Source organism: Brachionichthys hirsutus, chromosome 9, assembly GCF_040956055.1.
Source record: "Brachionichthys hirsutus isolate HB-005 chromosome 9, CSIRO-AGI_Bhir_v1, whole genome shotgun sequence".
NCBI classification, from domain to species: Eukaryota; Metazoa; Chordata; class Actinopteri; order Lophiiformes; family Brachionichthyidae; genus Brachionichthys; species Brachionichthys hirsutus.
Genome location: NC_090905.1, coordinates 1,059,248 through 1,081,435, shown reverse-complemented (window position 1 = coordinate 1,081,435; position 22,188 = coordinate 1,059,248). Strand labels below are relative to the sequence as shown.

General features: G+C 50.3%; 1 protein-coding gene across 1 annotated transcript in view; it reads left to right on the top strand.

Moving 5' to 3' along the window:
• szt2 (SZT2 subunit of KICSTOR complex) overlaps positions 1-22,188 on the top strand; it is an 89,748-nt gene that overhangs the window by 2,204 nt on the left and 65,356 nt on the right. The window contains exons 3-27 of the mRNA XM_068743952.1: positions 446-619; positions 2,757-2,927; positions 4,043-4,165; positions 4,805-4,967; positions 6,640-6,746; positions 6,925-7,135; positions 8,237-8,407; positions 8,484-8,715; positions 8,783-8,912; positions 10,907-11,052; positions 11,252-11,404; positions 11,974-12,088; positions 13,438-13,643; positions 14,059-14,295; positions 14,381-14,459; positions 14,571-14,659; positions 16,849-17,017; positions 17,920-18,037; positions 19,029-19,142; positions 19,234-19,434; positions 19,578-19,672; positions 20,641-20,779; positions 20,871-21,161; positions 21,271-21,478; positions 21,685-21,812. Coding sequence (XP_068600053.1) covers positions 446-619; positions 2,757-2,927; positions 4,043-4,165; positions 4,805-4,967; positions 6,640-6,746; positions 6,925-7,135; positions 8,237-8,407; positions 8,484-8,715; positions 8,783-8,912; positions 10,907-11,052; positions 11,252-11,404; positions 11,974-12,088; positions 13,438-13,643; positions 14,059-14,295; positions 14,381-14,459; positions 14,571-14,659; positions 16,849-17,017; positions 17,920-18,037; positions 19,029-19,142; positions 19,234-19,434; positions 19,578-19,672; positions 20,641-20,779; positions 20,871-21,161; positions 21,271-21,478; positions 21,685-21,812 — 3,970 coding nt within the window. The remainder of the gene's footprint in view (positions 1-445; positions 620-2,756; positions 2,928-4,042; positions 4,166-4,804; positions 4,968-6,639; positions 6,747-6,924; positions 7,136-8,236; positions 8,408-8,483; positions 8,716-8,782; positions 8,913-10,906; positions 11,053-11,251; positions 11,405-11,973; positions 12,089-13,437; positions 13,644-14,058; positions 14,296-14,380; positions 14,460-14,570; positions 14,660-16,848; positions 17,018-17,919; positions 18,038-19,028; positions 19,143-19,233; positions 19,435-19,577; positions 19,673-20,640; positions 20,780-20,870; positions 21,162-21,270; positions 21,479-21,684; positions 21,813-22,188) is intronic.

Genomic DNA, 22,188 nt, shown 5'->3' with positions numbered 1-22,188 from the left:
TGGTTGATTCCTGACAGGCTGCTGTCGCGTCGTGAGGCAGTGGGTCTCACCTGAGGTACCTGGAGAGGTTCCGGGGAGCTCCTCATCAAAACGAGGGTCATTGTTTTCAGTAGAATGTTTATTCCTTCCATAAATAACACATTGAAAAAAATAATTGCTTGTTTTGATAACGACTTTTGTATTAAAACTTCTCACAGAAAAATTTGTAACGGATGGGGAATTAATATTATTTAGTTTGTTAGTTTAGAGAGTTTTCAGTCACAGCATTTAACGTTTTTATCATCTCCAAGACAATGGCTGGGTGAATTATTTTGCAATTGTTTTTAACGTTTTAATGCTTCTGAGCCGATATGCTGAGAACCGAAGCTGCTGAGAGCTCAAGCTCCCTTAATAAAGTCTCCAAATAAATGGCTCCTCCCTCATTTAACTTCCTGATCCTTTGCAGCTAAACTCGGAGAATGAATTGGACTTGCTGAGCATCTTACCTAAAGGATGGCACACCGATCAGCTGCCCGCCAGTGACCCCTATGTGCTGATGCCGTCCACCCGCGCCACCTTCCTGGCCCGGAGGTACCGCTTCATCATCGAGCTGGACCTGAGTCCCTCCACGGGGATTGTGGTAAGACAGAAACGCAGTAAAGTAAAATAAGTCGCTCCTTTTTCATACTTTGGCTGGTCCTGCAACTTATACTCATTTCCCACTTATACATATATTGAAATATATATATACAGTAAACGGCCAGCTATCCCCGCTTCCACATTCCTGAAATATTTTCATTGTTCCTTCTGATCTGGATTTTGAGCGTAATCTCACGAGATCTGTGTCACATGATCAGTTTGTTTACTGGTCCTTAAGGCGGTGTCGATCAATTCCGGCGTTTCGTGGAACCTTCACAGATAAATAGAGAAGTTCTTGAGATGAAACGATCAATGATTACAAAGGCTTTCTCCCTAAAGACAGACAAAGTGCAGCCGTAAGCTCCGTGTGGGGGTGGGGGGGGGGGGGGCAAAGGGTCCTCTCCTGTGCTGTCATGTGGCCCTACACCCCGTTGGTGGTCTTTGCGGGGGGGGGGGGGGGTCCTCTCCTGTGCTGTCATGTGGCCCTACACCCCGTTGGTGGTCTTTGCGGGGGGGGGGGGGGGGTCCTCTCCTGTGCTGTCATGTGGCCCTACACCCCGTTGGTGGTCTTTGCGGGGGGGGGTCCTCTCCTGTGCTGTCATGTGGCCCTACACCCCGTTGGTGGTCTTTGCGGGGGGGGGTGTCCTCTCCTGTGCTGTCATGTGGCCCTACACCCCGTTGGTGGTCTTTGCGGGGGGGGGGGGGTCCTCTCCTGTGCTGTCATGTGGCCCTACACCCTGTTGGTGGTCTTTGCGGGGGGGGGGTCCTCTCCTGTGCTGTCATGTGGCCCTACACCCCGTTGGTGGTCTTTGCGGGGGGGGGGGGGGGTCCTCTCCTGTGCTGTCATGTGGCCCTACACCCTGTTGGTGGTCTTTGCGGGGGGGGGGGGGGGGGTCCTCTCCTGTGCTGTCATGTGGCCCTACACCCTGTTGGTGGTCTTTGCGGGGGGGGTCCTCTCCTGTGCTGTCATGTGGCCCTACACCCTGTTGGTGGTCTTTGCGGGGGGGGGGGGGGTCCTCTCCTGTGCTGTCATGTGGCCCTACACCCCGTTGGTGGCAGCACCGCTGTTTTTGAAACAGGAAGGGCGCAGAGTAGAGACGTAAAAACGATGCAGCAACTTCCGCTCGTGGAGCGTCGCGGCACGAAGAAGAAATGAACTGTTTCAGGGTTTGAAACGATGATGATGATGATGACGGTGAAGTCAGACTGAGGAGTCGTTCGCTACTCGGATGGATGTAGCGAGCCTTGCCTTCTGGCAGCCCAAGCAGACCCGCTTCCTGCAACGCCTGGACCACAGGAAGCCGCGGCGGCGTTGGGTTCTGTCCCGCCAGCTGATTTCCTGCAGCTCCAACCTGCTGCACGTTCTGTGCTGCTCAGTGTGTTGATGCACACCCATAGCCGAGGTCCAAAAAGGGGGCGTAGCCCTTGTTGTGTCCCGTTACACACAGGGGAGTGGCCTGTTTCTGGCATTAAGGTGGACTATTCTCTTTGATCTCACACACACACACACACAGCATAATTTGTTTTGGTCGAATGTTGTTATTGCACAGTTTGATGTGTTATTTGCAAATAAATGTGTTATTACAACATCAAAATCTTCTCAGTGTTGTTTTCTAGAAGTAAACAACTGTTGAGACGTTTGATGTCATTAACTCTTTGAGTGCCATTAACGTCTGACATTGAAATCTGCCTCTCTTCAATGGCCAATAACTCTGGAAAGCAACATTCTCGGAACACACTTGTTTTTTCTAATGAAAGAAGAGACCTTATTCTTTAAGTCCAGCATTCGTCATAATAAAGAATATTCTGTTGGTCTTGGAAAATCGAGAACAATGCGCAAAAATTGGGGCACTCAAGTTGAAAATGGCTGGCACTCAATGAGTTAAACAAAAGATACTAGTCAAAGTCATTGATCTGATCAGAATGTCTCTGAACAAAACGCCCGTTTTCTCAGTTTTTCATTGAGAACTGGAGATTTTGGTGAAAACAGCCTCTTTTCATCGGCCAATGATAGGAACACGCGTTCTTTCATTTGATATGGTGTTGCTTTGTTTACATAGTCAAAGTACACAACATCCTGAGCATGGCTGGTGTTTGTGAATCCGCTCCGTGAGTCGCTCGCTGTTTTTGTTCTGCAGGATGACGGCACGGGAGAGATGATCTTTGACGAGGTGTTTCATGCGTTGTCCAGATGTCTGACGGGCGTGACTCGCCCATTTCAAGTCCCTGGAACGGATCAACTTTTCAAGCCCAACGTCTTCGTTACCATCTTGGCATATTCATCGATCATTGGCCTCCCGTCCCATCAGGTGACTCGCTGCCGTTCTTTAAGTCGCGTGCTGATAGGACGCCAGAGCCTCAACAGGTCGGGAAGCATCGAGTGTGTTTCGCCGCTGACCCCAGGTCAGCCCCCTGTGAAGGTTTATACAGCGGAAGCCTTTTGAGTGGCTCTGAGTTCTGCAATGAAAGTTCAAACACAAGGAACATTTGTGCTCCACTCTGAGGAGGTTTTCTGCCATGGCGGCTTTTTTTAGCAGGATTCAAGTCATTAAATTCTGTGCTCGATGGAGGACAGTGGATCCATGAATGCTTTGAAACGCTTCATGTAGACCAGACGACCTTAATCGTGACGGCTATGCCTTGGGGGGTCACGGGTGTTGATGGCGCCCGTCCCGGCATGGCCACACATAACCAGACGACTATTCACAGCTACGGAGAGCATCCATAAGGTGAAGCATTCTTCATGCTGACTAGGTTCATCTGTTGGGTTCAGATAATAATCCACCCCGAGTTGTGGGAATAGCCTTTATTGAGCTGCTGCACAGTAAGACCGAGACGGGGACGGAGACGGAGACGGAGACGGGGACGGAGACGGGGACGGAGACGGAGGGTTTTGCGTTGTGGCTGAGAACTGTCTTTCGCGATGATTTGACTTTAATCTAAACTCAATATCAGTTTCTAGCTACAGATCATTAATGGTTGTGTTAATGGTTCAAGCCCCCTCGTCTACATGCTGTTGCATCCTTGACCCCGGGAAGGATTAAACGAGTCTGAGAGGATAAGCTGTGAAGACAGAGCGCTCAACAACGTGTGTGTGTGTGTGTGTGTGTGTGTGTGCGTGCGTGCTACGCTAGCCGTGCTACCTACGAGGCTGCAGTAGCGTGTGCTAGTGTTTCACAGTTCAAACGCATGAATCCCACTAAAATGTGACCTCAATGACCTGCTCGCATTATTATTATTATTGTTATTATTATTATTATTATTATTATTATTATTTTTAGAAAGTGAAAGGACATTGTGGACTTGCTCCATGATCTTCCGAGTGTCCTGTCTTTCTGAGGGTCAGTCCTCTGCTCCAGACGGGCCCCGGCTTGCTTTACCTGATGCTTTGCTGCAGACCACTGACGGACTGATTCACCTGCAGGTTCTGGTCCAGGGATGCCAACTGGACAGAACCGACCTGGACGACTTCCTGCTGCACATCTACCAGCAGCTCCGCGCAGTGGAGAGCGACATCGCTCGAGTGCTGCGACAGCAGCACGGCCAGGCGAGTGTTCCAGACGTTAGCGGGGATGGGGGGGGGCATGCAGCATCTCCTTACAGACGCTAACGGTGATGGGGGGGGCCATGCAGCATCTCCTTACAGACGTTAGCGGTGATGGGGGGCCATGCAGCATCTCCTTACAGACGTTAGCGGGGATGGGGGGGGACATGCAGCATCTCCTTACAGACGCTAACGGTGATGGGGGGCCATGCAGCATCTCCTTACAGACGTTAGCGGGGATGGGGGGGGGCATGCAGCATCTCCTTCCAGACGTTAGCGGGGATGGGGGGGGACATGCAGCATCTCCTTCCAGACGCTAACGGTGATGGGGGGGGGGGGGGCATGCAGCATCTCCTTCCAGACGTTAGCGGGGATGGGGGGGGACATGCAGCATCTCCTTCCAGACGCTAACGGTGATGGGGGGGGGGGGGCATGCAGCATCTCCTTCCAGACGTTAACGGTGATGGGGGGGGGGCATGCAGCATCTCCTTCCAGACGTTAGCGGGGATGGGGGGGCCATGCAGCATCTCCTTACAGACGTTAATGGTGGGGGGGGGGGCATGCAGCATCTCCTTCCAGACGTTAATGGTGGTGGGGGGGGGGGGGCCATGATGATGATGCATTTCTTTTTCTGTCCTCCAGTCTGTGGAGCCGGTTCAAAGCTCAGGACTTCATAACATCAGCTTAGACCAGCAACCTCCCCGGAACCAGGGCGTTTCCATGGTAACCGCTGACATGGGGCTCATCAGCATGGTGCGTCAAGGCATCCTGGCGCTTCAGCTGCTGCCCACAAACTCCAGCGCTGGTGGGTTTGCCTTTAGTTTCTCAGATCATCTCGAGTGAGTCGGTTCAGAACTGTTTCGTCACTCAATCGATGTGAACGCGTCATAGTAGCGTAATCAATACTATATTTGTAATAATCTATTCCCACATGAAAACTCAGGGACACACAGAAGACACTCTGACTGAATAAAAACAAGCATGATGATAAGATGCTAGCGTGCCTTAGCGTAAGAGGCTAGCGTGCCTTAGCGTAAGATGCTAGCGTGCCTTAGCGTAAGAGGCTAGCGTGCCTTAGCGTAAGAGGCTAGCGTGCCTTAGCGTAAGAGGCTAGCGTGCCTTAGCGTAAGAGGCTAGCGTGCCTTAGCGTCACGTGTTCATGATGAAACCTGCATTCAGCTTGAGAAGCGGTTTCAAGTCCAACCCAGGAACGGGTGGCGGTATACAGTAGTCCCTCATTTTCCGCGGGGGTTACGTTCCAAAAACAACCCGCAATAAGTGAAATCCGCAATGTAGTAATTTTTATTTCTTTCAATTATTATACATGTACATAAATGTTTTAAGGCTGTAAAACCCCTCACCACACACTTTATACACGTTTAACAGTCAGGCATTAATCTAAATAGATTGTTTCAGTATTATAGAATGAAACCAAAGATCAAAACCTTTTCAGAACTAAATATTTGTTTGAGAAATATAAATATATAGTACGTAGAGTATACGTTTTCCTGTTCATAATGTTAAGGCGTGCAGGTCGAGGAAAGAGCAGCTTGGAGTGCAGAAGAACAAATATTCTACTCGTGCTGTCTTTAGCCTCTCATACTGCTTTATTGGATAGCTTAGCACAGCGGAACGGCAGCGGCTACATGTATCAACAGGAAGAAACGAAACCTAAAAGGGACGTGACGTTTATGCTCCTACAAAATAAAAGCCTCTATTTACACAGAGAATAAGAGCGCTATAAAACAAATGCTTAACAAATAAACATGATAGCTTTTAGAAATAACGAATTTAATTTTAATGATCAACCTACGAGGTTGAACACATGAGAAATGATTAATAACGACTCGCGCGTATTTCACAGTTCCTCCGACCGCGCCTTTGTCCTTGCGCCGCTTCAAGGCGCGTTCAAGTGCAAAAAAAAAATCTGAAATTGCACCAAAAAACTCTGCGAAGCAGCGATGCCGCGGAAAATGAACCGCATTATATCGAGGGACTACTGTACACGTGTAGAATGCGTCCGTCAGCAGTCACCATGGCAACCTTAAAGCATCTACAGCTTCTCCTGGGGTCAGACATGAATGAAATCCCGACTGTAAAGCAAGCTCAACATTCCAGGCTGCCTTTCCTCGAGCTCGCTCCACGAAACCCAGAATCCCAGTGAGTGCTTATCGCTGAGGACGCCAGGAACGAGACCCGACTGGATTTCTGTCTCAAAAGATGCATGTTGTGCATCGTTTGGCTTGTTTCCTGCGTAACGGACCGTGTGTGTGTCACACCCACTGGACACTGTACATGTTTGAGTGTTCCGTAGCGTGACAGCTGGTGTAAGGCCTTCTGACCAATGCAAGGAATAATGGCTAGAGGGCAAGACGGTTGTGGGTTCGATTCCCCCTGGGGCTTCTCTGTTCTTCCCTTGCCTGCCTGGGTTCCTTCTAGCAGAATAAATGTCTCCTAACTGTCTCGCTGCCTTTTAGGCATCATCATAATCACAGACGGGGTGACGAGCGTTCCTGATGTGGCCGTCTGTGAAACGCTGCTGAACCAGCTCAGGAGTGGAACCATCGCTTGCTCCTTTGTGCAGGTAAATCTCCTGATGTGGCTTTCTGTTGGTGAGTCGGCCTCCTTCTGCACCGCCAAACCATTCATCACGTTCTTATTGGCGTGTGGGAGAGCAAGAACTCGGACGCAGGATGACTTGTGTTGCACAATGTTTAGGTAACTGTAGCTCCTCCTCCTTGACTCGCATGTTCCCTCCCCAGGTCGGTGGAGGGTATTCCTATGACTGCAGCTTTGGCTACATCCCCAACGTGGAGCTGATGAAGTTCATCTCATTAGCCACTTTTGGTTCTTACCTGCCCAGCTGTCCTGAAGTGACCCTGAACAGCCCAGAGATGAATGCGTACCACAAGGCCTTCTTGACGTACTCCTTCCTGAAGACGCCCGAGTCGATGAACTCCGAGTACTTCTGTGGTGAGTCCGGACGGACCTTTCAAGCTCCAACAACACCAAGAAGTCTCGCTTTGTTACTGACATGGAGGTCTGGCTTCCATACAAGTCTTTGTCCACTAATTGTTAGAAAGTTTGACGTGTATTGAAAAGTTTTAATTACCCTCGCCGAAGCGGAAGCGAGGGTATTGCAATTGGGTGCGTTTGTTTGTTTGTCTGTCTGTCTGTTTGTTTGTTTGTCTGTCCGAGTGCATAACTCAAAAACTAGTAACCCAATCGACTTGGGTTACGGACAGAACCTTTACACAAGCAAGGTTCTGTCCGTGGCTCGGTCCTCCCCGAGAATGGCGTTGATCCGTATCTGGATCCAGATTCTAGAATTATTTTTACATCTGGAATTGTGCCTGCGCTGTAAACTGCCACTTTAAGAGGGAGGGACACGAATGGCATGATGGGAAAAAGAGTCCAGAAGGAGTCTTGTAGTACGTTCCGGAGCAGCAAGCTAGAGCAGGTTTGGCCCCTCTGATCCGGAAGCCCTGTTTACTGTCTCACAAGATCCAATAGTCTTTTGGAGGCGGGGTCTGCAATCTCTGACTGTCTTTCTAGTTCATTTTGAAGTTATGGAAAACAAAAGGGTATTTGTGAAGTAATATTTGGAAATGCAATTTTCTATTGTCACACAAATTAAAAGTGCACTATCTGAAATAAAGTAGTATTTTAATGCAGCATATGAAATAATAAATAAATAAATGTACTACATAAACAGGGTTGTAAACGGGAGGAAATTAAGTTAAAATAGAAGGTAGGCGGGTCATCTGGCGTGGTAGTCATTTTTCCAGCCCCCATCCAACTGGGATTAAGCGATTTAAATCTCCTTAAATTACGGCGTAAATACATTTTAATGTTGAGTAGGACCCGAGTGATGGGGAATGGTGCCCCTCCATGACGGACGCCCTGTTTGGGGCACCAGGACACGATGGGCCTTTACCATCGTGCCATCCAACCTCCAGCCACGCGTCTCGGAGACTCGCCGAAGAGGAGCAGAGCGCCATGAATACCCTTTATACTGTAATATTGTGACGTAACGGATAATAAAAACGTAATAAGTACTTGACTGTTTCCTAGTGTCCCAGCACAAACTGTTCAACGAGCACCTGATGTCGGCCAGCGGCAACCCTGCACTGGTCATGAGGAGGAAGAAACACACGGAGAAGGAGGTCCACGCTCACTTGGTCAGCATCGTGTCTGTCCGGCTGAGGGAGGGCTACACCATCAGGGAGATCAGCCTCACCAAAGGTACGCCGAAGGTACGCCTGCGTTCATGGTCCGAGCGAGCTCGCGCAGTATCACGCCGCCTTCTGTGCTGCTTAAGGTGGGACCCAGCTGGAGGTCAAGCTGGTGCTGCTATGGAAACACAACATGCATATCGAGTACTTGGCAGCCACCTCTTGGCCATTGGACCCCGCCCAGAGAATGACCAGGGTGGAGGTGACGATGGAGGGGAGCTACGACATTCTACACGACATCAGCTGCACCCAGAGGAAACCCATCACCAGCCCGTATCGCACCTCTGTCATCCGGCGCTTCTGGAACACCCTGCAGAGGTACGGGGAGGAGTCCACCCTCAGACGGAGGTCGTGCTGCTGACTGACCTCGCTCTTGTCCTTCCAGTATCAACCAGACTGATCAGATGTTGGTGCACCTCCAGTCATTTAATTCTGTTCCTGAGAACTACACGATTCCTGAGAGCACCAAAAACGGCGTTCCTCTGTTTTACATCCCTCCTGGATCGACCACGCCGGTACTGGACACGCCTTTACTCAGCGACTCACTGAAGTTCTGTCCATGTTTCATTCTCCTTTTTGGTTACTGGATTAGTTGTCTTCATTTTATCTTTAATTTAATGAACTTAGTTTTCATACATTTAGCTGGATGGCTAAAGATGAGCGCTGCACCAATGTGGGATAAACGCGGGTCTCCAAATCAGACCAGGTCTGACCCAGAGACTCAATGATCAACGATCTCCGACGCCCACCCGATTGGCCAACTTCTGTTACATCTTTGGTGCTCAACACTCCCACAACATTAATATTTATCCAGTGTAGTGGTATATTATGCAGTACTACTGTACAGGCAGTACTCAGTACTTGTGTAACGGCGAGTTCCGACGGGCTTCCGAAGGTTTTTAGAGGCGCTGGCTGCTGAGTTGTGAGCGAGTACGTGCACATTGTTACGTACGCCGTCAGAGTAACACGGTTCACGGGGGGGGGGGGGGGGGGGCAAGATGTGACAAAGAGTTTATTCTCCTATTTTACAAGAGATTCCTCAGATCCGAAAGAAAATATCAGGAAACGACGGTGCCTCAAGTTCGTGTTCATCATAATATCCACGCCTCCCGGTACGGTGAGGACACGCCTCCCGGCACGGTGAGGACACGCCTCCCGGCACGGTCAGGACACGCCTCCCGGTACGGTGAGGACACGCCTCGCGGCACGGTCAGGACACGCCTCCCGGTACGGTGAGGACACGCCTCCCGGCACGGTCAGGACACGCCTCCCGGTACGGTCAGGACACGCCTCCCGGTACGGTGAGGACACGCCTCCCGGTACGGTGAGGACACGCCTCCCGGTACGGTGAGGACACGCCTCCCGGCACGGTCAGGACACGCCTCCCGGTACAGTGAGGACACTCCTCCCGGCACGGTCAGGACACGCCTCCCGGTACGGTCAGGACACGCCTCCCGGTACGGTGAGGACACGCCTCCCGGCACGGTCAGGACACGCCTCCCGGTACGGTCAGGACACGCCTCCCGGTACGGTGAGGACACGCCTCCCGGCATGGTCAGGACACGCCTTGCGGCACGGTGAGGACACGCCTCCTGGTACGGTGAGGACACGCCTCCCGGTACGGTGAGGACACGCCTCCCGGCACGGTCAGGACACGCTTCGCCGGACGCCGAGGACACGCCTTGCGGCACGGTGAGGACACGCCTCCTGGTACGGTGAGGACACGCCTCCCGGTACGGTGAGGACACGCCTCCCGGCACGGTCAGGACACGCTTCGCCAGACGCCGAGGACACGCCTTGCGGCACGGTGAGGACACGCCTCCCGGTACGGTGAGGACACGCCTCGCCGCCTCTCAAATGGGTCGCATTTGAGAGACGCTGAGAGATCGGATGTCGACCATGCGACTTCAGTCTGGTCGCTGTCGTGCGTTCAGGTCAGCAGCAGGTGTGAAACGATAAGACTCTGTTCTCACTTGCCTCCCTGACGCAGTCTCTGATCAGTGAGCGTTTCTCGTATCGACCTGACATGACAGAAAGGCCTGCTCTGATCTCACACCGGCGAGAACCAGGTCTTGGAGACTCTCCACGCTAATCTGGCGCTATGAAGGCAACCGGCGCCACGTTTGCTCACTTTGCAGCATCTCGATCATATTTCAAAGACTGATCAGCAAATGCTCACAAAGAAGAGGAAGAAGAGGGAACACAAGACGCGCTGATGAGGATGAGGCCAGCAGACCCGCCTGTTGGGGCAGCACAGCCGAGAAGAGTCAAAGACGGCGGCTGCTGGGGACACCGGGACTGTCTGGTGGACCATCTTTGACTTTGGTGATTTCTAGATCGTTGATGAATAAAACTAAATAAACTGAATGTAAAAATGGTTCTGTTTCCTTTCTTTGTGAACAAAAGTAGTTCAATTAGAAGCCCTGAAATGCATAAACGATAATCTGGGAGCTAACGCGTCCTTTCTGAGGCGAGTCCCTGAGTGCATCTCATTGATCTTTGTTTCCAGGTCCTGTCTCTGCAGCACAGCGGCCCCAAAGACTCGTCCCAGTCCCAGTTTGCTGCCTACTGGAAGCCCGTCCTCTCGATGGACGCCAACTTCTGGCAGAGATGGCTGCACATGCATCGCATCGCAATCATCCTTGAACATGACATGTGAGAAATATGCTAAAAAAAACATTTAAAGATCATTTTCCAATTTTAGCAGCAGTTACAGCTTCCCTGACAGAAACTCGGTGCGATAGAAAATAAACGAGGATTCTAAATGTCAGCGCTTTGTGCTTTTGGACACTCGTCTTCTCTGTATTTGTTCAGCTCTGTCAGTTCTTCAGGACATTGTTAACTGTTCTTCCAGGCCTGTCCAGAAACACCTGCACACAGCAGGGGACAACGGCCGGTATAGCACCGTCCAGTGCCGCATCTCCCACTCGGCCCTGACCTCCCTGCTGAGGGACTGGAGCAGCTTCGTGCTGGTGGAGGGCTACTCCTACGTTAAACTCATATACAGGTGAGACGATAGGTGCAGCTGGAAGGTGAATGAGGTGAATGAGGTTTTATGCATGTGTGTGATTTACTGCTAACTTGTGTACGTTGCTCTGACACCCACATCGTTGGCCAGTTTAGTTGCTTCCAGCTGCGTTATCAGGACCTTCAATCCTCATATAAATCAAATATTACGGTGGAGGGGATAAGAAAGGAAATCATGTCTGTGTGTGCTTTGCTGCTGCAGCATGAGAATTTCCTATTTTGTGATCAACTGTACATCAGTTGAATGCAGCCTCACGGGTAGTGCGGTTAGCGGGAGCTAACGGAGCTTTGCCCGATTATCCCTTGTGCAGGTCTCAAGCCCGGATAGGCCGGAAGCCTCTCGCTGCGGCAGCGCGAGGCGGCTTCTCTCTTCTGGGTCGTTCCTGGCTACAACAGAAAGACAATGAGCTAAATATTATCGTGTGGGTGTTGTAGAGAAAACTACGGCTGACAAATTCAGACGCCTCACAACACACCTGGATGACTGTGCAGCAGTGTGGCTGAATGTGCGTTGTAAACATCCTAAGATGATGAATCGTGTCTCCACAGTGCTGTTGACCAGCCTCCCATGTCTTTCTACCTGGTGCGTCTCATCTCCAAGACACCCTGCATGGTGCTTCGTCTGGGCTTCCCTATTGGCACGGCAGCCCATGTCAGAAATAAGGTAGTGCCTCTCCCTCCTGTCCTCGGGAAGAAGGTGACGCGGTGACGTTTCTTTGACTCTAAGGCACATATGTCAAAGTCAAGGCCCGGGGGGCCACATCAGGCCCACGAGAAGGTTTTCTACGGCCCCTGGGATGATATTGATTTATTATTGGAACCGGCCGGCAGCCCGCAGATCTTTTACACGCACCAATACTAAATTTCCCACAATGCAACGGTGACGCACCGAGCAGTAGGCCACTTCATTTCAATATTTATTAGTGTAGCAGTCGTTAGCATAACGGTAAAGTTAACTTTCAGATACCCATCAAAAATGGCAGAATGGAAGGTGGACACTGAGAACCGGGGGTTTCAAGGTGGGGGTTGGAGTCCATGTTCATGGAGGAAGCTGGAGAACCGGTGTGTCTTCTGTGTGGAGTAAGTGTGGGGTACTGAAAGAGTATAATCTGAGACGACAATATGAAACAAAACACGACAAAAACAAGAATATGGACACGGAACAAAGGCTACAGAAGGTTGAGGAATTAAAACGAGGCCTCAAATCTCGACAGGCTCTGTTCAAAAAAGCCAAATCGCAAAGCCAGGCTGTTGTCAAGGCTAGTTTTATTTTGGCAGAAGAGATCTCTAAATCAGCCCGGCCATTTACAGACGGGGATTTCATCAAGAAATTAATGCTTAAAATGTGCCCAGAAAAAAAACAACTCTTTAAACGTGAGCCTGAGCAGGAACACCGTTCGGAGCGAATAGACCAGTTGTCCATCAATCTAAAGAGCAGCTTGACTATATGCGGTCATTTTAACATTTATCAATGAGCATTCGATCAGTTCGGCCCTCGGCTTGTAGCAATGTTTTTATTTGGCCCTCCGTCCATTTGACTTTGACACCCCTGCTCTAAGGTGGAGAAAGGGACGGCAGGCCAGGCATTGTGGGTTTCCTTTGGATTTAGTCTCCCTCAGAAGTTGCACTCTGTCTTGTGGAGGGGAGTGTATTGTGTCATTGGCTGTTGATACTAATACATTGCAGTTGACACACAAGTCATAAAATGAAATCGGAAAACGGATAGATGAAATATCAACAGATAATTTGATGAAACTATTTTAGCTAAATGAGGACGCTTCATTGTTTCTACTACAATGGAAACCCCCCAAACATGCATCTGTCTCTAAATGTCAAATTACATATCTATATCTAGATATAGATATAGATATAAATCGTTAGCTTCATAGCATTGTTGCCCATCATCAATAGGCATGGCCTTAGGCAATTATGCTATTAGGACAACGAATATATATATAAATACAACAGTTTTAAACAGTTTTGACCTGTTGTGACATTTTTATATTCCATCAGATTGTGGATGACCTTCGAGAGCAGATTCTAAAACTTCGGTTCCCTCATCGTGTTCACAATAAAGAGGTGACCCCCAAAACAAAGAGGAAAAATGCTGGCCTTGCGTCACCTTCCAAATGTCTGCCCGTTTCTGCCTCCAAGCCGGCCCTGTCAGACCGGCCCTGTGTGGTGGTGGTCAACAAGCCTCTGGATAAACTGCTCATCCGGTGAGTGAAACGAGAGCAGGGTACCAGGTCATGTGACCAGAGACCCCCAGTGTGACACGGTGAAACGAGAGCAGGGTACCAGGTCATGTGACCAGAGACCCCCAGTGTGACACGGTGGAACGAGAGCAGGGTACCAGGTCATGTGACCAAACAGAGCCCCCCAGTGTGACACGGTGAAACGAGAGCAGGGTACCAGGTCATGTGACACGGTGGAACGAGAGCAGGGTACCAGGTCATGTGACCAGAGCCCCCCAGTGTGACACGGTTCTGCTTCCTGTGCCACCGGCTGCTGGCTCGTGGGCCGTAATGTCTGGTTGTTCATCTGTCGCGTTCTCGTCCTGGCATCAAACCAAACGCTGTGTTTGAATTGAGACTGCTAGCTTTACTCGCTTTGATCAGTTCAACGCTTTTGCAGATATGAGAAGCTACCTGCGGACTTCAGGACTCCCTTCATCTTCAGCATGGAGATTTTTTTCCAGCCCTCCAGTAGTGCTGTTCCACTCAGCATGGCAGCCAACCGGACGGCGTCCTCCACGCTGGCCTCCCTGTCCCGGTACTTCCTTCATCGGCGCTGGGTGTGGGCTGTGCAGAGCAGCCAAGGATCCACTGTGGCCATGCAAGCGGTCTCTCACATCCTGTCCATGCTGTCAGAGTGAGTTCACACAGACACAAACTGTCTCAGTACTCATTTTACTGACTGGGATTTGTGTTCTGACAGTCTTCCCTGATCTCTGTAGGATCCGCCTGTCAGAGGGCTTTCACTTTGCTGCCAGTGGTGAAGGCATTGTTACCATGGTGATCGAGCTGCCGATGAAGGTGAACGGCCTCACGCATTCCAATCGCAGTTTCTCAAATTGATCACTCTACAGTGAATGACTGGTGCTGGCATTGCTCATTTGTTCACACTGACAGCCGTTCTCCTCGTAGGGCATGCCGGGGGACGAGGACAGAGAGAGCCACTCTTGTGTTGTTCAGTACATCCTGTTTCCACCTCACTCTACATCTACTAAGGACAGGTAGGCCTGACTTCAATCAGTGGTGTGCAGCGTATTTAAGAACAATGGTCTGACCAACCTGCGTTAAGACGAGAAGACTGCCCTACATCATCATCATCATCATCACAGTCGAAGCAGCCTGCCTTACCCTGAATACGATGAGATTGTTATCCACTGCAGCCATAATGCATGAGTGATATACAAACAAAGTGATGTGTAAGACTAACGTTAATGCTGTAATGTCAGAGGACATTCAGATGTTTCTTTTCAGTTCCGCATATTATGCATCCGCTTTGGAATATTCAGTAGTTTCTCTCTCCCAGCCTCAGAATCCTGCATATTTGTGTCTGAGACGCAAGGCAAAGGTAGCCAAAGGTCAAACAGAGGGCATATGATGATCTGTATGAAGGTTAGATAGTAAAGAGCGAGAGAAGGATCTGTCCAGGCTGGACAGACAGAGAGACAGAAGAATACAATGCAGAAGGAGCTGCATTGTGTCTGTAGATCTAGAGAAAGCCTAGACAGGGTGCCAGAGAGGAACTGTGGTACTGCAGGAGGTACTGTGGGACTGCAGGAGGTACTGTGGGACTGCATGAGGAAGTCTGGAGTGGTAGAGAAGTATGTCAGAGTACTTCAGGACATGTAGGACAGCAGTGAAGTGTGCAGTAGGAGTAACAGCGGAGTTTAGTGTAGAGGTGGGATGCACCAGGGATCAGCTCTCTCCAGAGGAGAGACAGGGACTATATCGGTAGAAGGATGATGAGGATGGAGCTGCCAGGGAACAGGACTAGAGGACGACCCAGGAGAAGAGACATGGACGTAGTGAGGGAGGACATGAGAGTGGCTGGTGTTGGGGAGGACGATGCAAAGGACAGGACTAGAGGACGACCCAGGAGAAGAGACATGGACGTAGTGAGGGAGGACATGAGAGTGGCTGGTGTTGGGGAGGACGATGCAAAGGACAGGGTGAAGTGGAGAAGGTTGGTTGCTGTGGCGACCCCTCACGGGACAAGAAGACAAAGAAAGAAGAAAAAGCTCAAAAACGTGAATAAATTGTGAATAGAAACAGCAAGTGATTTGCAAAACATAGAAACCATGTATTTGAAAACGACAACAAATACTTATGTTAGTGAGGCCCCTGGGATGTCGTCAGTACTTGTACTGTACTCCTCCTCCAGGCTTTTTAACCCTCTACCTACGGCTGTTGCAGGAGCTCTGGCCGTCACTACGGCCGCAGCACCAGCACCACCTGCTGGTCAAAGTCGGTGTCTTCTCACGGAGCACCGATGCCGGTTCTCCGTGTCCGGTGCATTATCACCGTAACACCGGGAATAGACAACAACAGCGCCAGCGCTTCAGTCGTAAAAGGGTTAAAAAGCTGAATGCTAAGAACGAGCGTGACACCGACTCCCCGATTCGCCTCACGAGGACAGACAGCAGTGCCGTCAGGGTGGGCGAATGGCGTCCAGAAGAGGGAAGAAGAGCACAACTACGAGGGTTGAACTACCTGAAGGCAACAAAACAGACGTGAAGGTACAAATACCTGGGGATCCCAGGGACGGGTGAAAACCAGGAGGAGGTCAGCCACAGCCAAAGCCGGGACACGGGTTCTCAAGAGTCAGCTGAATGGCAAGAAGCACATCCAGACCATTAGCAGCTATGCCCTAGCGGTAATCTGATACCCTCCCTGTATAACATCCTGGCAACTGGAAGAGATACGAGCCACCGACATCAAAGTACGGAGGGATCCTGATGCTCCACGCGGAGCGGGACGGAGGGCGAGGCCCAGTGAGCATCAAGGCCACTATCCCTGCAAGGGTCCGTCAGGAAAATGGCCCCCAGTGACGACCTGCTGAGTGAGGGCCCCGGGCAACAAGCCCAGTGAGGAGGCGACGCGATGAAGCCACATTATTACGACATCATTTTCAACAACGGAAGCCTCGTCTTTGTACGACATCCCGTTGCACGTGGGTTCTGGAACGTTCAGCGTTCTGCTGATTTGTGGAGCGTTGCACCTTGAAAGAAAGTGTTGAACGTTCGTTCTTCCGCTGACTCTTCCCTGATTAAATGGTGTCTCAGTAGAACGTGCTCCCATTTGCATTTCCTTGATCTTGTGCGTTTCATCTGAGCACTTTGACTGTCATTGCTACGTTTGACATCCTGTTGTCTTTATTTCCTGGCTGTTCCTCCGTGGGGGCGGCGCGCTGCAGCTTCTCGACTGACGATGACAATGACACAGAGGTGGAGGCTGTGGATGTGGACGCGGAGCTGAATCTGGTGACCGAGTGCTGGGTGGAGCCCCAGTGTGGCACGGTGATCAACTGCATGGATCAACATCGCCACTTCCAGGGCCTCACGTACCAGGAGATCCCTCAAGCGGTGCGTATAACCAACTGGATGCTAATGATGGAATGAGAGGTGCGAATACAAGCAGCAAGTAGCAGGCTGTTTGCTCGCGGGGGTATTCTCCTGGACTGTGTTTTTATGGGCTCTGTAGCGGCGACCGGAAGGCAACAGCGTGGGATTAGCTGAGCTGGTGAGAGCAGGTGTTGATCACGCTGCAGCGCTCTCCTGTTTGCTGCCGTGCACCCGGCGTGCCACTCTGTGATGCAGGACGCCAGGATGCTCTCGATGTTAACTCCGTAGAAGGTCACCAGTAGGGATGGGAACCGAAAACCGCTTCTTGTTGAGAACCGGTTCCCGGTGTTTCAATTCCCTGGACCCGTTTCCCATTTTTGCAAACGATTCCCCGATTGCTTCCAGTAACGGGCGTAATAGCTGCTGCTATGCACACTCACCAGGCAGCCAGCAGGAGGCGCTCCACAGGAAAAGGATGACAGCAGGGAAACTTGCTTTGTGGATTTAACCTCGATGGGAGGAAACACTAACAATATGCAAAACGCATGTGCTCACAGAAAGATCACAGATCCTGCCTGAGAAATAAAGTAAAAGTAATAAAGAACCAGATCCATTTTCCATTCCAAAATGGAATTAACAATTCGCATCCCTCGTCACCAGCAGCTTCCCCTCCAGGTGGGTTTTCCTGGGGGGGGGCTGCAAGTCTGACGGTTTGTGGACGACAATGGGCCAGTAATCGTTAGGGCTTGTCTTTTTAGGGACGGGGACTGACTATTGCTGCTGATTTAAGGCATGCAGGAACGGGGGCCTGTGACAGGGTCGGGGGCCGGGGGACCCCAGACACAGGGCTACTGCCCATGTGATGCGTGTTGAATTCCCTGGCACTGAAGTGTTGCTCCATTCTGCTCCATGTCTTCCTACAGATCTTCCCAAAGGATCTGACCTGCATGTCCACCATGATGACCTTTGAGTACTTGAGTCAACTGTGTCTCAACAAGGAGCAGCTTTTTTCACTGCCAGCCGAACTCAAACAGGAGAAAGGTAAAAACAAAAACAACAACTATTGTTGTGTGTTGACAGGATTTAAAGTAGCTCACGGTATGAATACGTCTTTTCAGCTGCGTTGGAAATATCGCCTGATACTGTCCTCTATTGAAATGTATTATGATGCAGTACTTTGTGTACTGGCCTGTGGGAGACGAGGTGAAGCTTCGACTATCATATAGTCTTTTAGGAAATGTCACATAGCGCTGTCTATTATTTACACTCTGTGCACAATCTTGTTTCTTTTCCTGATTGGTTGAAGCTGCAAACAGAATGCCCCTTTGGGATCAATCAAAGCGTTCTGATGGTAATATATCGGCTGTGTTTGACTGATGCGTTGACGCTACTCATGCTCACCATGAATGATGGAAGCTGGGAGCAGCGTGACGCGTTGGCTGAGGAGTATTCCTGTAGGTACTGGACTTTGATACTTGTACCAGTAAGTTCAGTAAGTTTAAATTGTTTAAATTCAAAGACGCATTTCTATGTACTTCCACTTTGCTATGTTTCAGGTGCTGTTAAGCTACTGGAGCTGAAACATGACACTTAGCGCCCAACGCGTGGCATTTAAATCTTCAAATGTTCATCGTGTAATCCCACGCTTCCATAGGATCTGAAATTTACCGGACGAGTTGAGGCTGATTAAGACCTAAGAGTAATTGGTAATAATAGCTTTGTAAATGACATTATTTGGCTTTCTAAATTAAAGCATGCAGATATAGCACACTCTCAGAGAGTAATCAGGAGCAGGCTGTAGAAATATTCTGCTCTTTTCTACAGTAGGTCAAAATTAAGGGTGTAAATACGCAACGGAAAAAAGAAATAGGTGAAGACTCGATAATCAGTCGAGCAGTGCAGCAATACGTTTCTGCTCAAGCAATACCGCTACCCTGCCAGCACTGGCATGAGCAGAATGATGTGAAGTGAAGTTTCTTTGTCGCTGTGCAGAAGGAAAGCTAAATGGTGGCTGTGACCTCTGCCTGTGCAGGAGAAGCCTCGGGACCTGAGGACAGCATCTACACGGTTCCATTTCAGTTCGATCTCATCCAGCTGCTCCCAAAATGCCAGCAGGTGGAGCTCTTCTTCCTCACGTTCAGTACAGGTACTCATCTGGACCAGAATAATGTTCATCCAACAATATCAACGGGAAAAGTCAAGAATAGATGTTGAGTTGACTTTTTTTTTTGTTTCAGTGGAGAGCGAGGAGCAGGTTCATAGCCCCCCCTGTCTGCCCAATGAGCTCCTGCTCAGCCTCTTCCATAGTAGCCTGCAGCACGAGCTCAGTGACAGAGAGGTCCCTTTAGGCGACTGGGACCATGACGCTTTCATGCAGCATGTCTTGGGGAGACAGCGAGACGGACACACTCCTCCCTTTGCCTTACCTGCGATTAAAGGTCAGTGCATGTTTCAGTCCGTCTCAGGTATAAAAGGCTTTACTTCCTTATTAACGGAAATCGAGGGCTTTTTGGTGAGGCTGCTAACGTCAGATTTCTATCGAAGCATTTTCTTCTTCACTGTGTCTATTTCTGTCCGTCAGAGGAGTGTGTGAAGCTTCCGGACACACGGGGCACAACACGATTCCACAGCTTTGGCAGTTGCAAAGAAGCGATGGGATCCACCAGCACTCTACAGGTACCCCCCCCCCCCCCCCTCACAATTTGGTGTGAAAGTAAGCACCATGGTCTGGGTGAATGATATTATATTCCTCTTTTAAAATCCACGAAAAAATCTGTCCGTGGCAGGAAAAGGTTTGGGGACCGCTGCTCTAAACTACTATGCCCGGGTACGTGTACCTTTACACGTACCCGGGCATAAACGTAGACATAGTAGTTCTGCCTCTGGAAGGCTTTGTGTTCTTGATAGCATCCTTCTGGTTGAGGATTGTACTCATCGATGTACTCCGCTCGTACTGGCGTGTCCCATCACTTACGGACACCACGGTCACGGAAGCTGCTAGTAAATTTAGCTGGCAGGTTTGCTCGCGTCTCGGAACACGGGAATGACGAGGTCTTACTGTGTATGGAACCAAAATGAAAACGGTCTGTGTTTCTGTGAATTCTGATTCTTGTGTTGGCATGCGTGGGTCTGCTGGGTCATGACATGTTGATAGTTGTGTGACATTCTTGGATAAACGTTCCCAGTACAAATGGAACTAAAAAGACAATCAGAGACTGCAGACCCCGCCTCCAAAAGACTATTGGATCTTGTGAGACAGTAAACAGGGCTTCCGGATCAGAGGGGCCAAACCTGCTCTAGCTTGCTGCTCCGGAACGTACTACAAGACTCCTTCTGGACTCTTTTTCCCATCATGCCATTCGTGTCCCTCCCTCTTAAAGTGGCAGTTTACAGCACAGGCACAATTCCAGATGTAAAAATAATTCTAGAATCTGGATCCAGATCCGGATCAACACCATTCTCGGGGAGGACCGAGCCACGGACAGAACCTTGCTTGTGTAAAGATTTCAAGTCGAGTGGGTTACTAGTTTTTGAGTTATGCGCACGGACAGACAAACAGACAAACAAACGGACCCAATTGCAATACCCTCGCCTCCCCTTCGGCGAGGGTAATAATAGAAGTGCTTCCTCTCTCTCACTGCCAGAGTGTCAGTAATGCTGACCTCGTGGATGAAGGCTCCCCGATGGGAGGAAGAAGCTCTTCTACGCCACGGTGGAGATGCTACATCAGATACATCAGCTCCCAGCAGATCTTTCTCACCTTTCTCCCTGCTTCCTTCTCAGGTACTCTTTGAAGCCTGTTTACTATAATGTGGAGCCTCGTTTTTAACCACATTCTCATCAGGCAAATACATCAGATCTGTTAATGTTGCAGATGTCCTGATGCTGATGGCATCGGGAGTGGAGACAGAAGCTCGGCGTAATGTTGGCACACAAGAGGATGACACTCTGACTCCCAGCAACCGGTCTCAGGCTGACTCCCTGTCCGCCTCCCCCAGTGGGCTGGAGAGATGTGAGTCTGGCCTCAACCTAGCTAGGAGCTCCAGCAATGGACAGGTTGCTGCTCGGTCTGAAGACCAGACCCAGTCTGGTGACTCCCTCAGCCTGGATCAGGTCAGCTGGGACATCACATCAGCCGTGAGACGGAGCAGGACCCCCTGTTCAGGTAGGTGCCATGAAGGCTTGGCTCCCATTTCATCCCATCAAAATGATTAGGGGTCACTATTTCATGAATGTTTATGTGGGGAAAAAAATATTCAATTTGTGTTTTCCAGATGTGGGAGACAAGGAGGGAGTTCAGTTTGCTGAACCACAGCAGGCGGATTTCCCCCTCGGCGTCAGCAGGCAGGCTTCTGGGCAGGGGACCGGGGACAGCGAGCATCTGAAGTGTCCAGTCTATGTCTATAACTGTTCCTTGGAGCTCCTGAAGGAGCAGCTGGTACACCCCAATTCCAGCCGCCAGCCAAGAGACCTTTTCTTCAGGTACTCTTCTCTCCTGCAGGAAGAATGACAAAGGCAAGATCGAAGTAATGGAAGACAAAGAATTGTCCTTGGGTTCTGTTCATTTATCAAAAAGGATCAAAGGAACGTTTCTAACCTCTCACTGGCGTATTCTGACTTGCACATATCTTGCATGCTGTCGAGGTTCAGCTGTTTAGAACGGTTGTTGTCCATGTGTCCTCTTGCAGGTCCCTGTCTCAGGACCGCGGTAGTTCGTCCCTTTGGACAGACCTCCTGTCTCAGCCTCACAAACACAAGGAGCTAGCCAACTACTGCAGTCTGCTGCAAGAGCATTACCATCAGAGCTACGTCAAGGGTGAGCCCCCGCCCCCCTGTCAGCACAGGCTGCGTGCGCGTGGCTACCCTAAACTACCCCGTTGGGTTGCTGGAGATGTGAGCCCCCCCATCAGCACAGGCTGCATGCGCGTGGCTACCCTAAACTACCCCGTTGGGTTGCTGGAGATGTGAGCCCCCCCATCAGCACAGGCTGCATGCGCGTGGCTACCCTAAACTACCCCGTTGGGTTGCTGGAGATGTGAGCCCCCCCGTCAGCACAGGCTGCATGCGCGTGGCTACCCTAAACTACCCCGTTGGGTTGCTGGAGATGTGAGCTCCCTCATCGCTGCTCTCTCAAACTGTTCTGGAAAGTCTCTGCTAAAGTGTAAAATAACTTATAAATGCAGTGAATGATT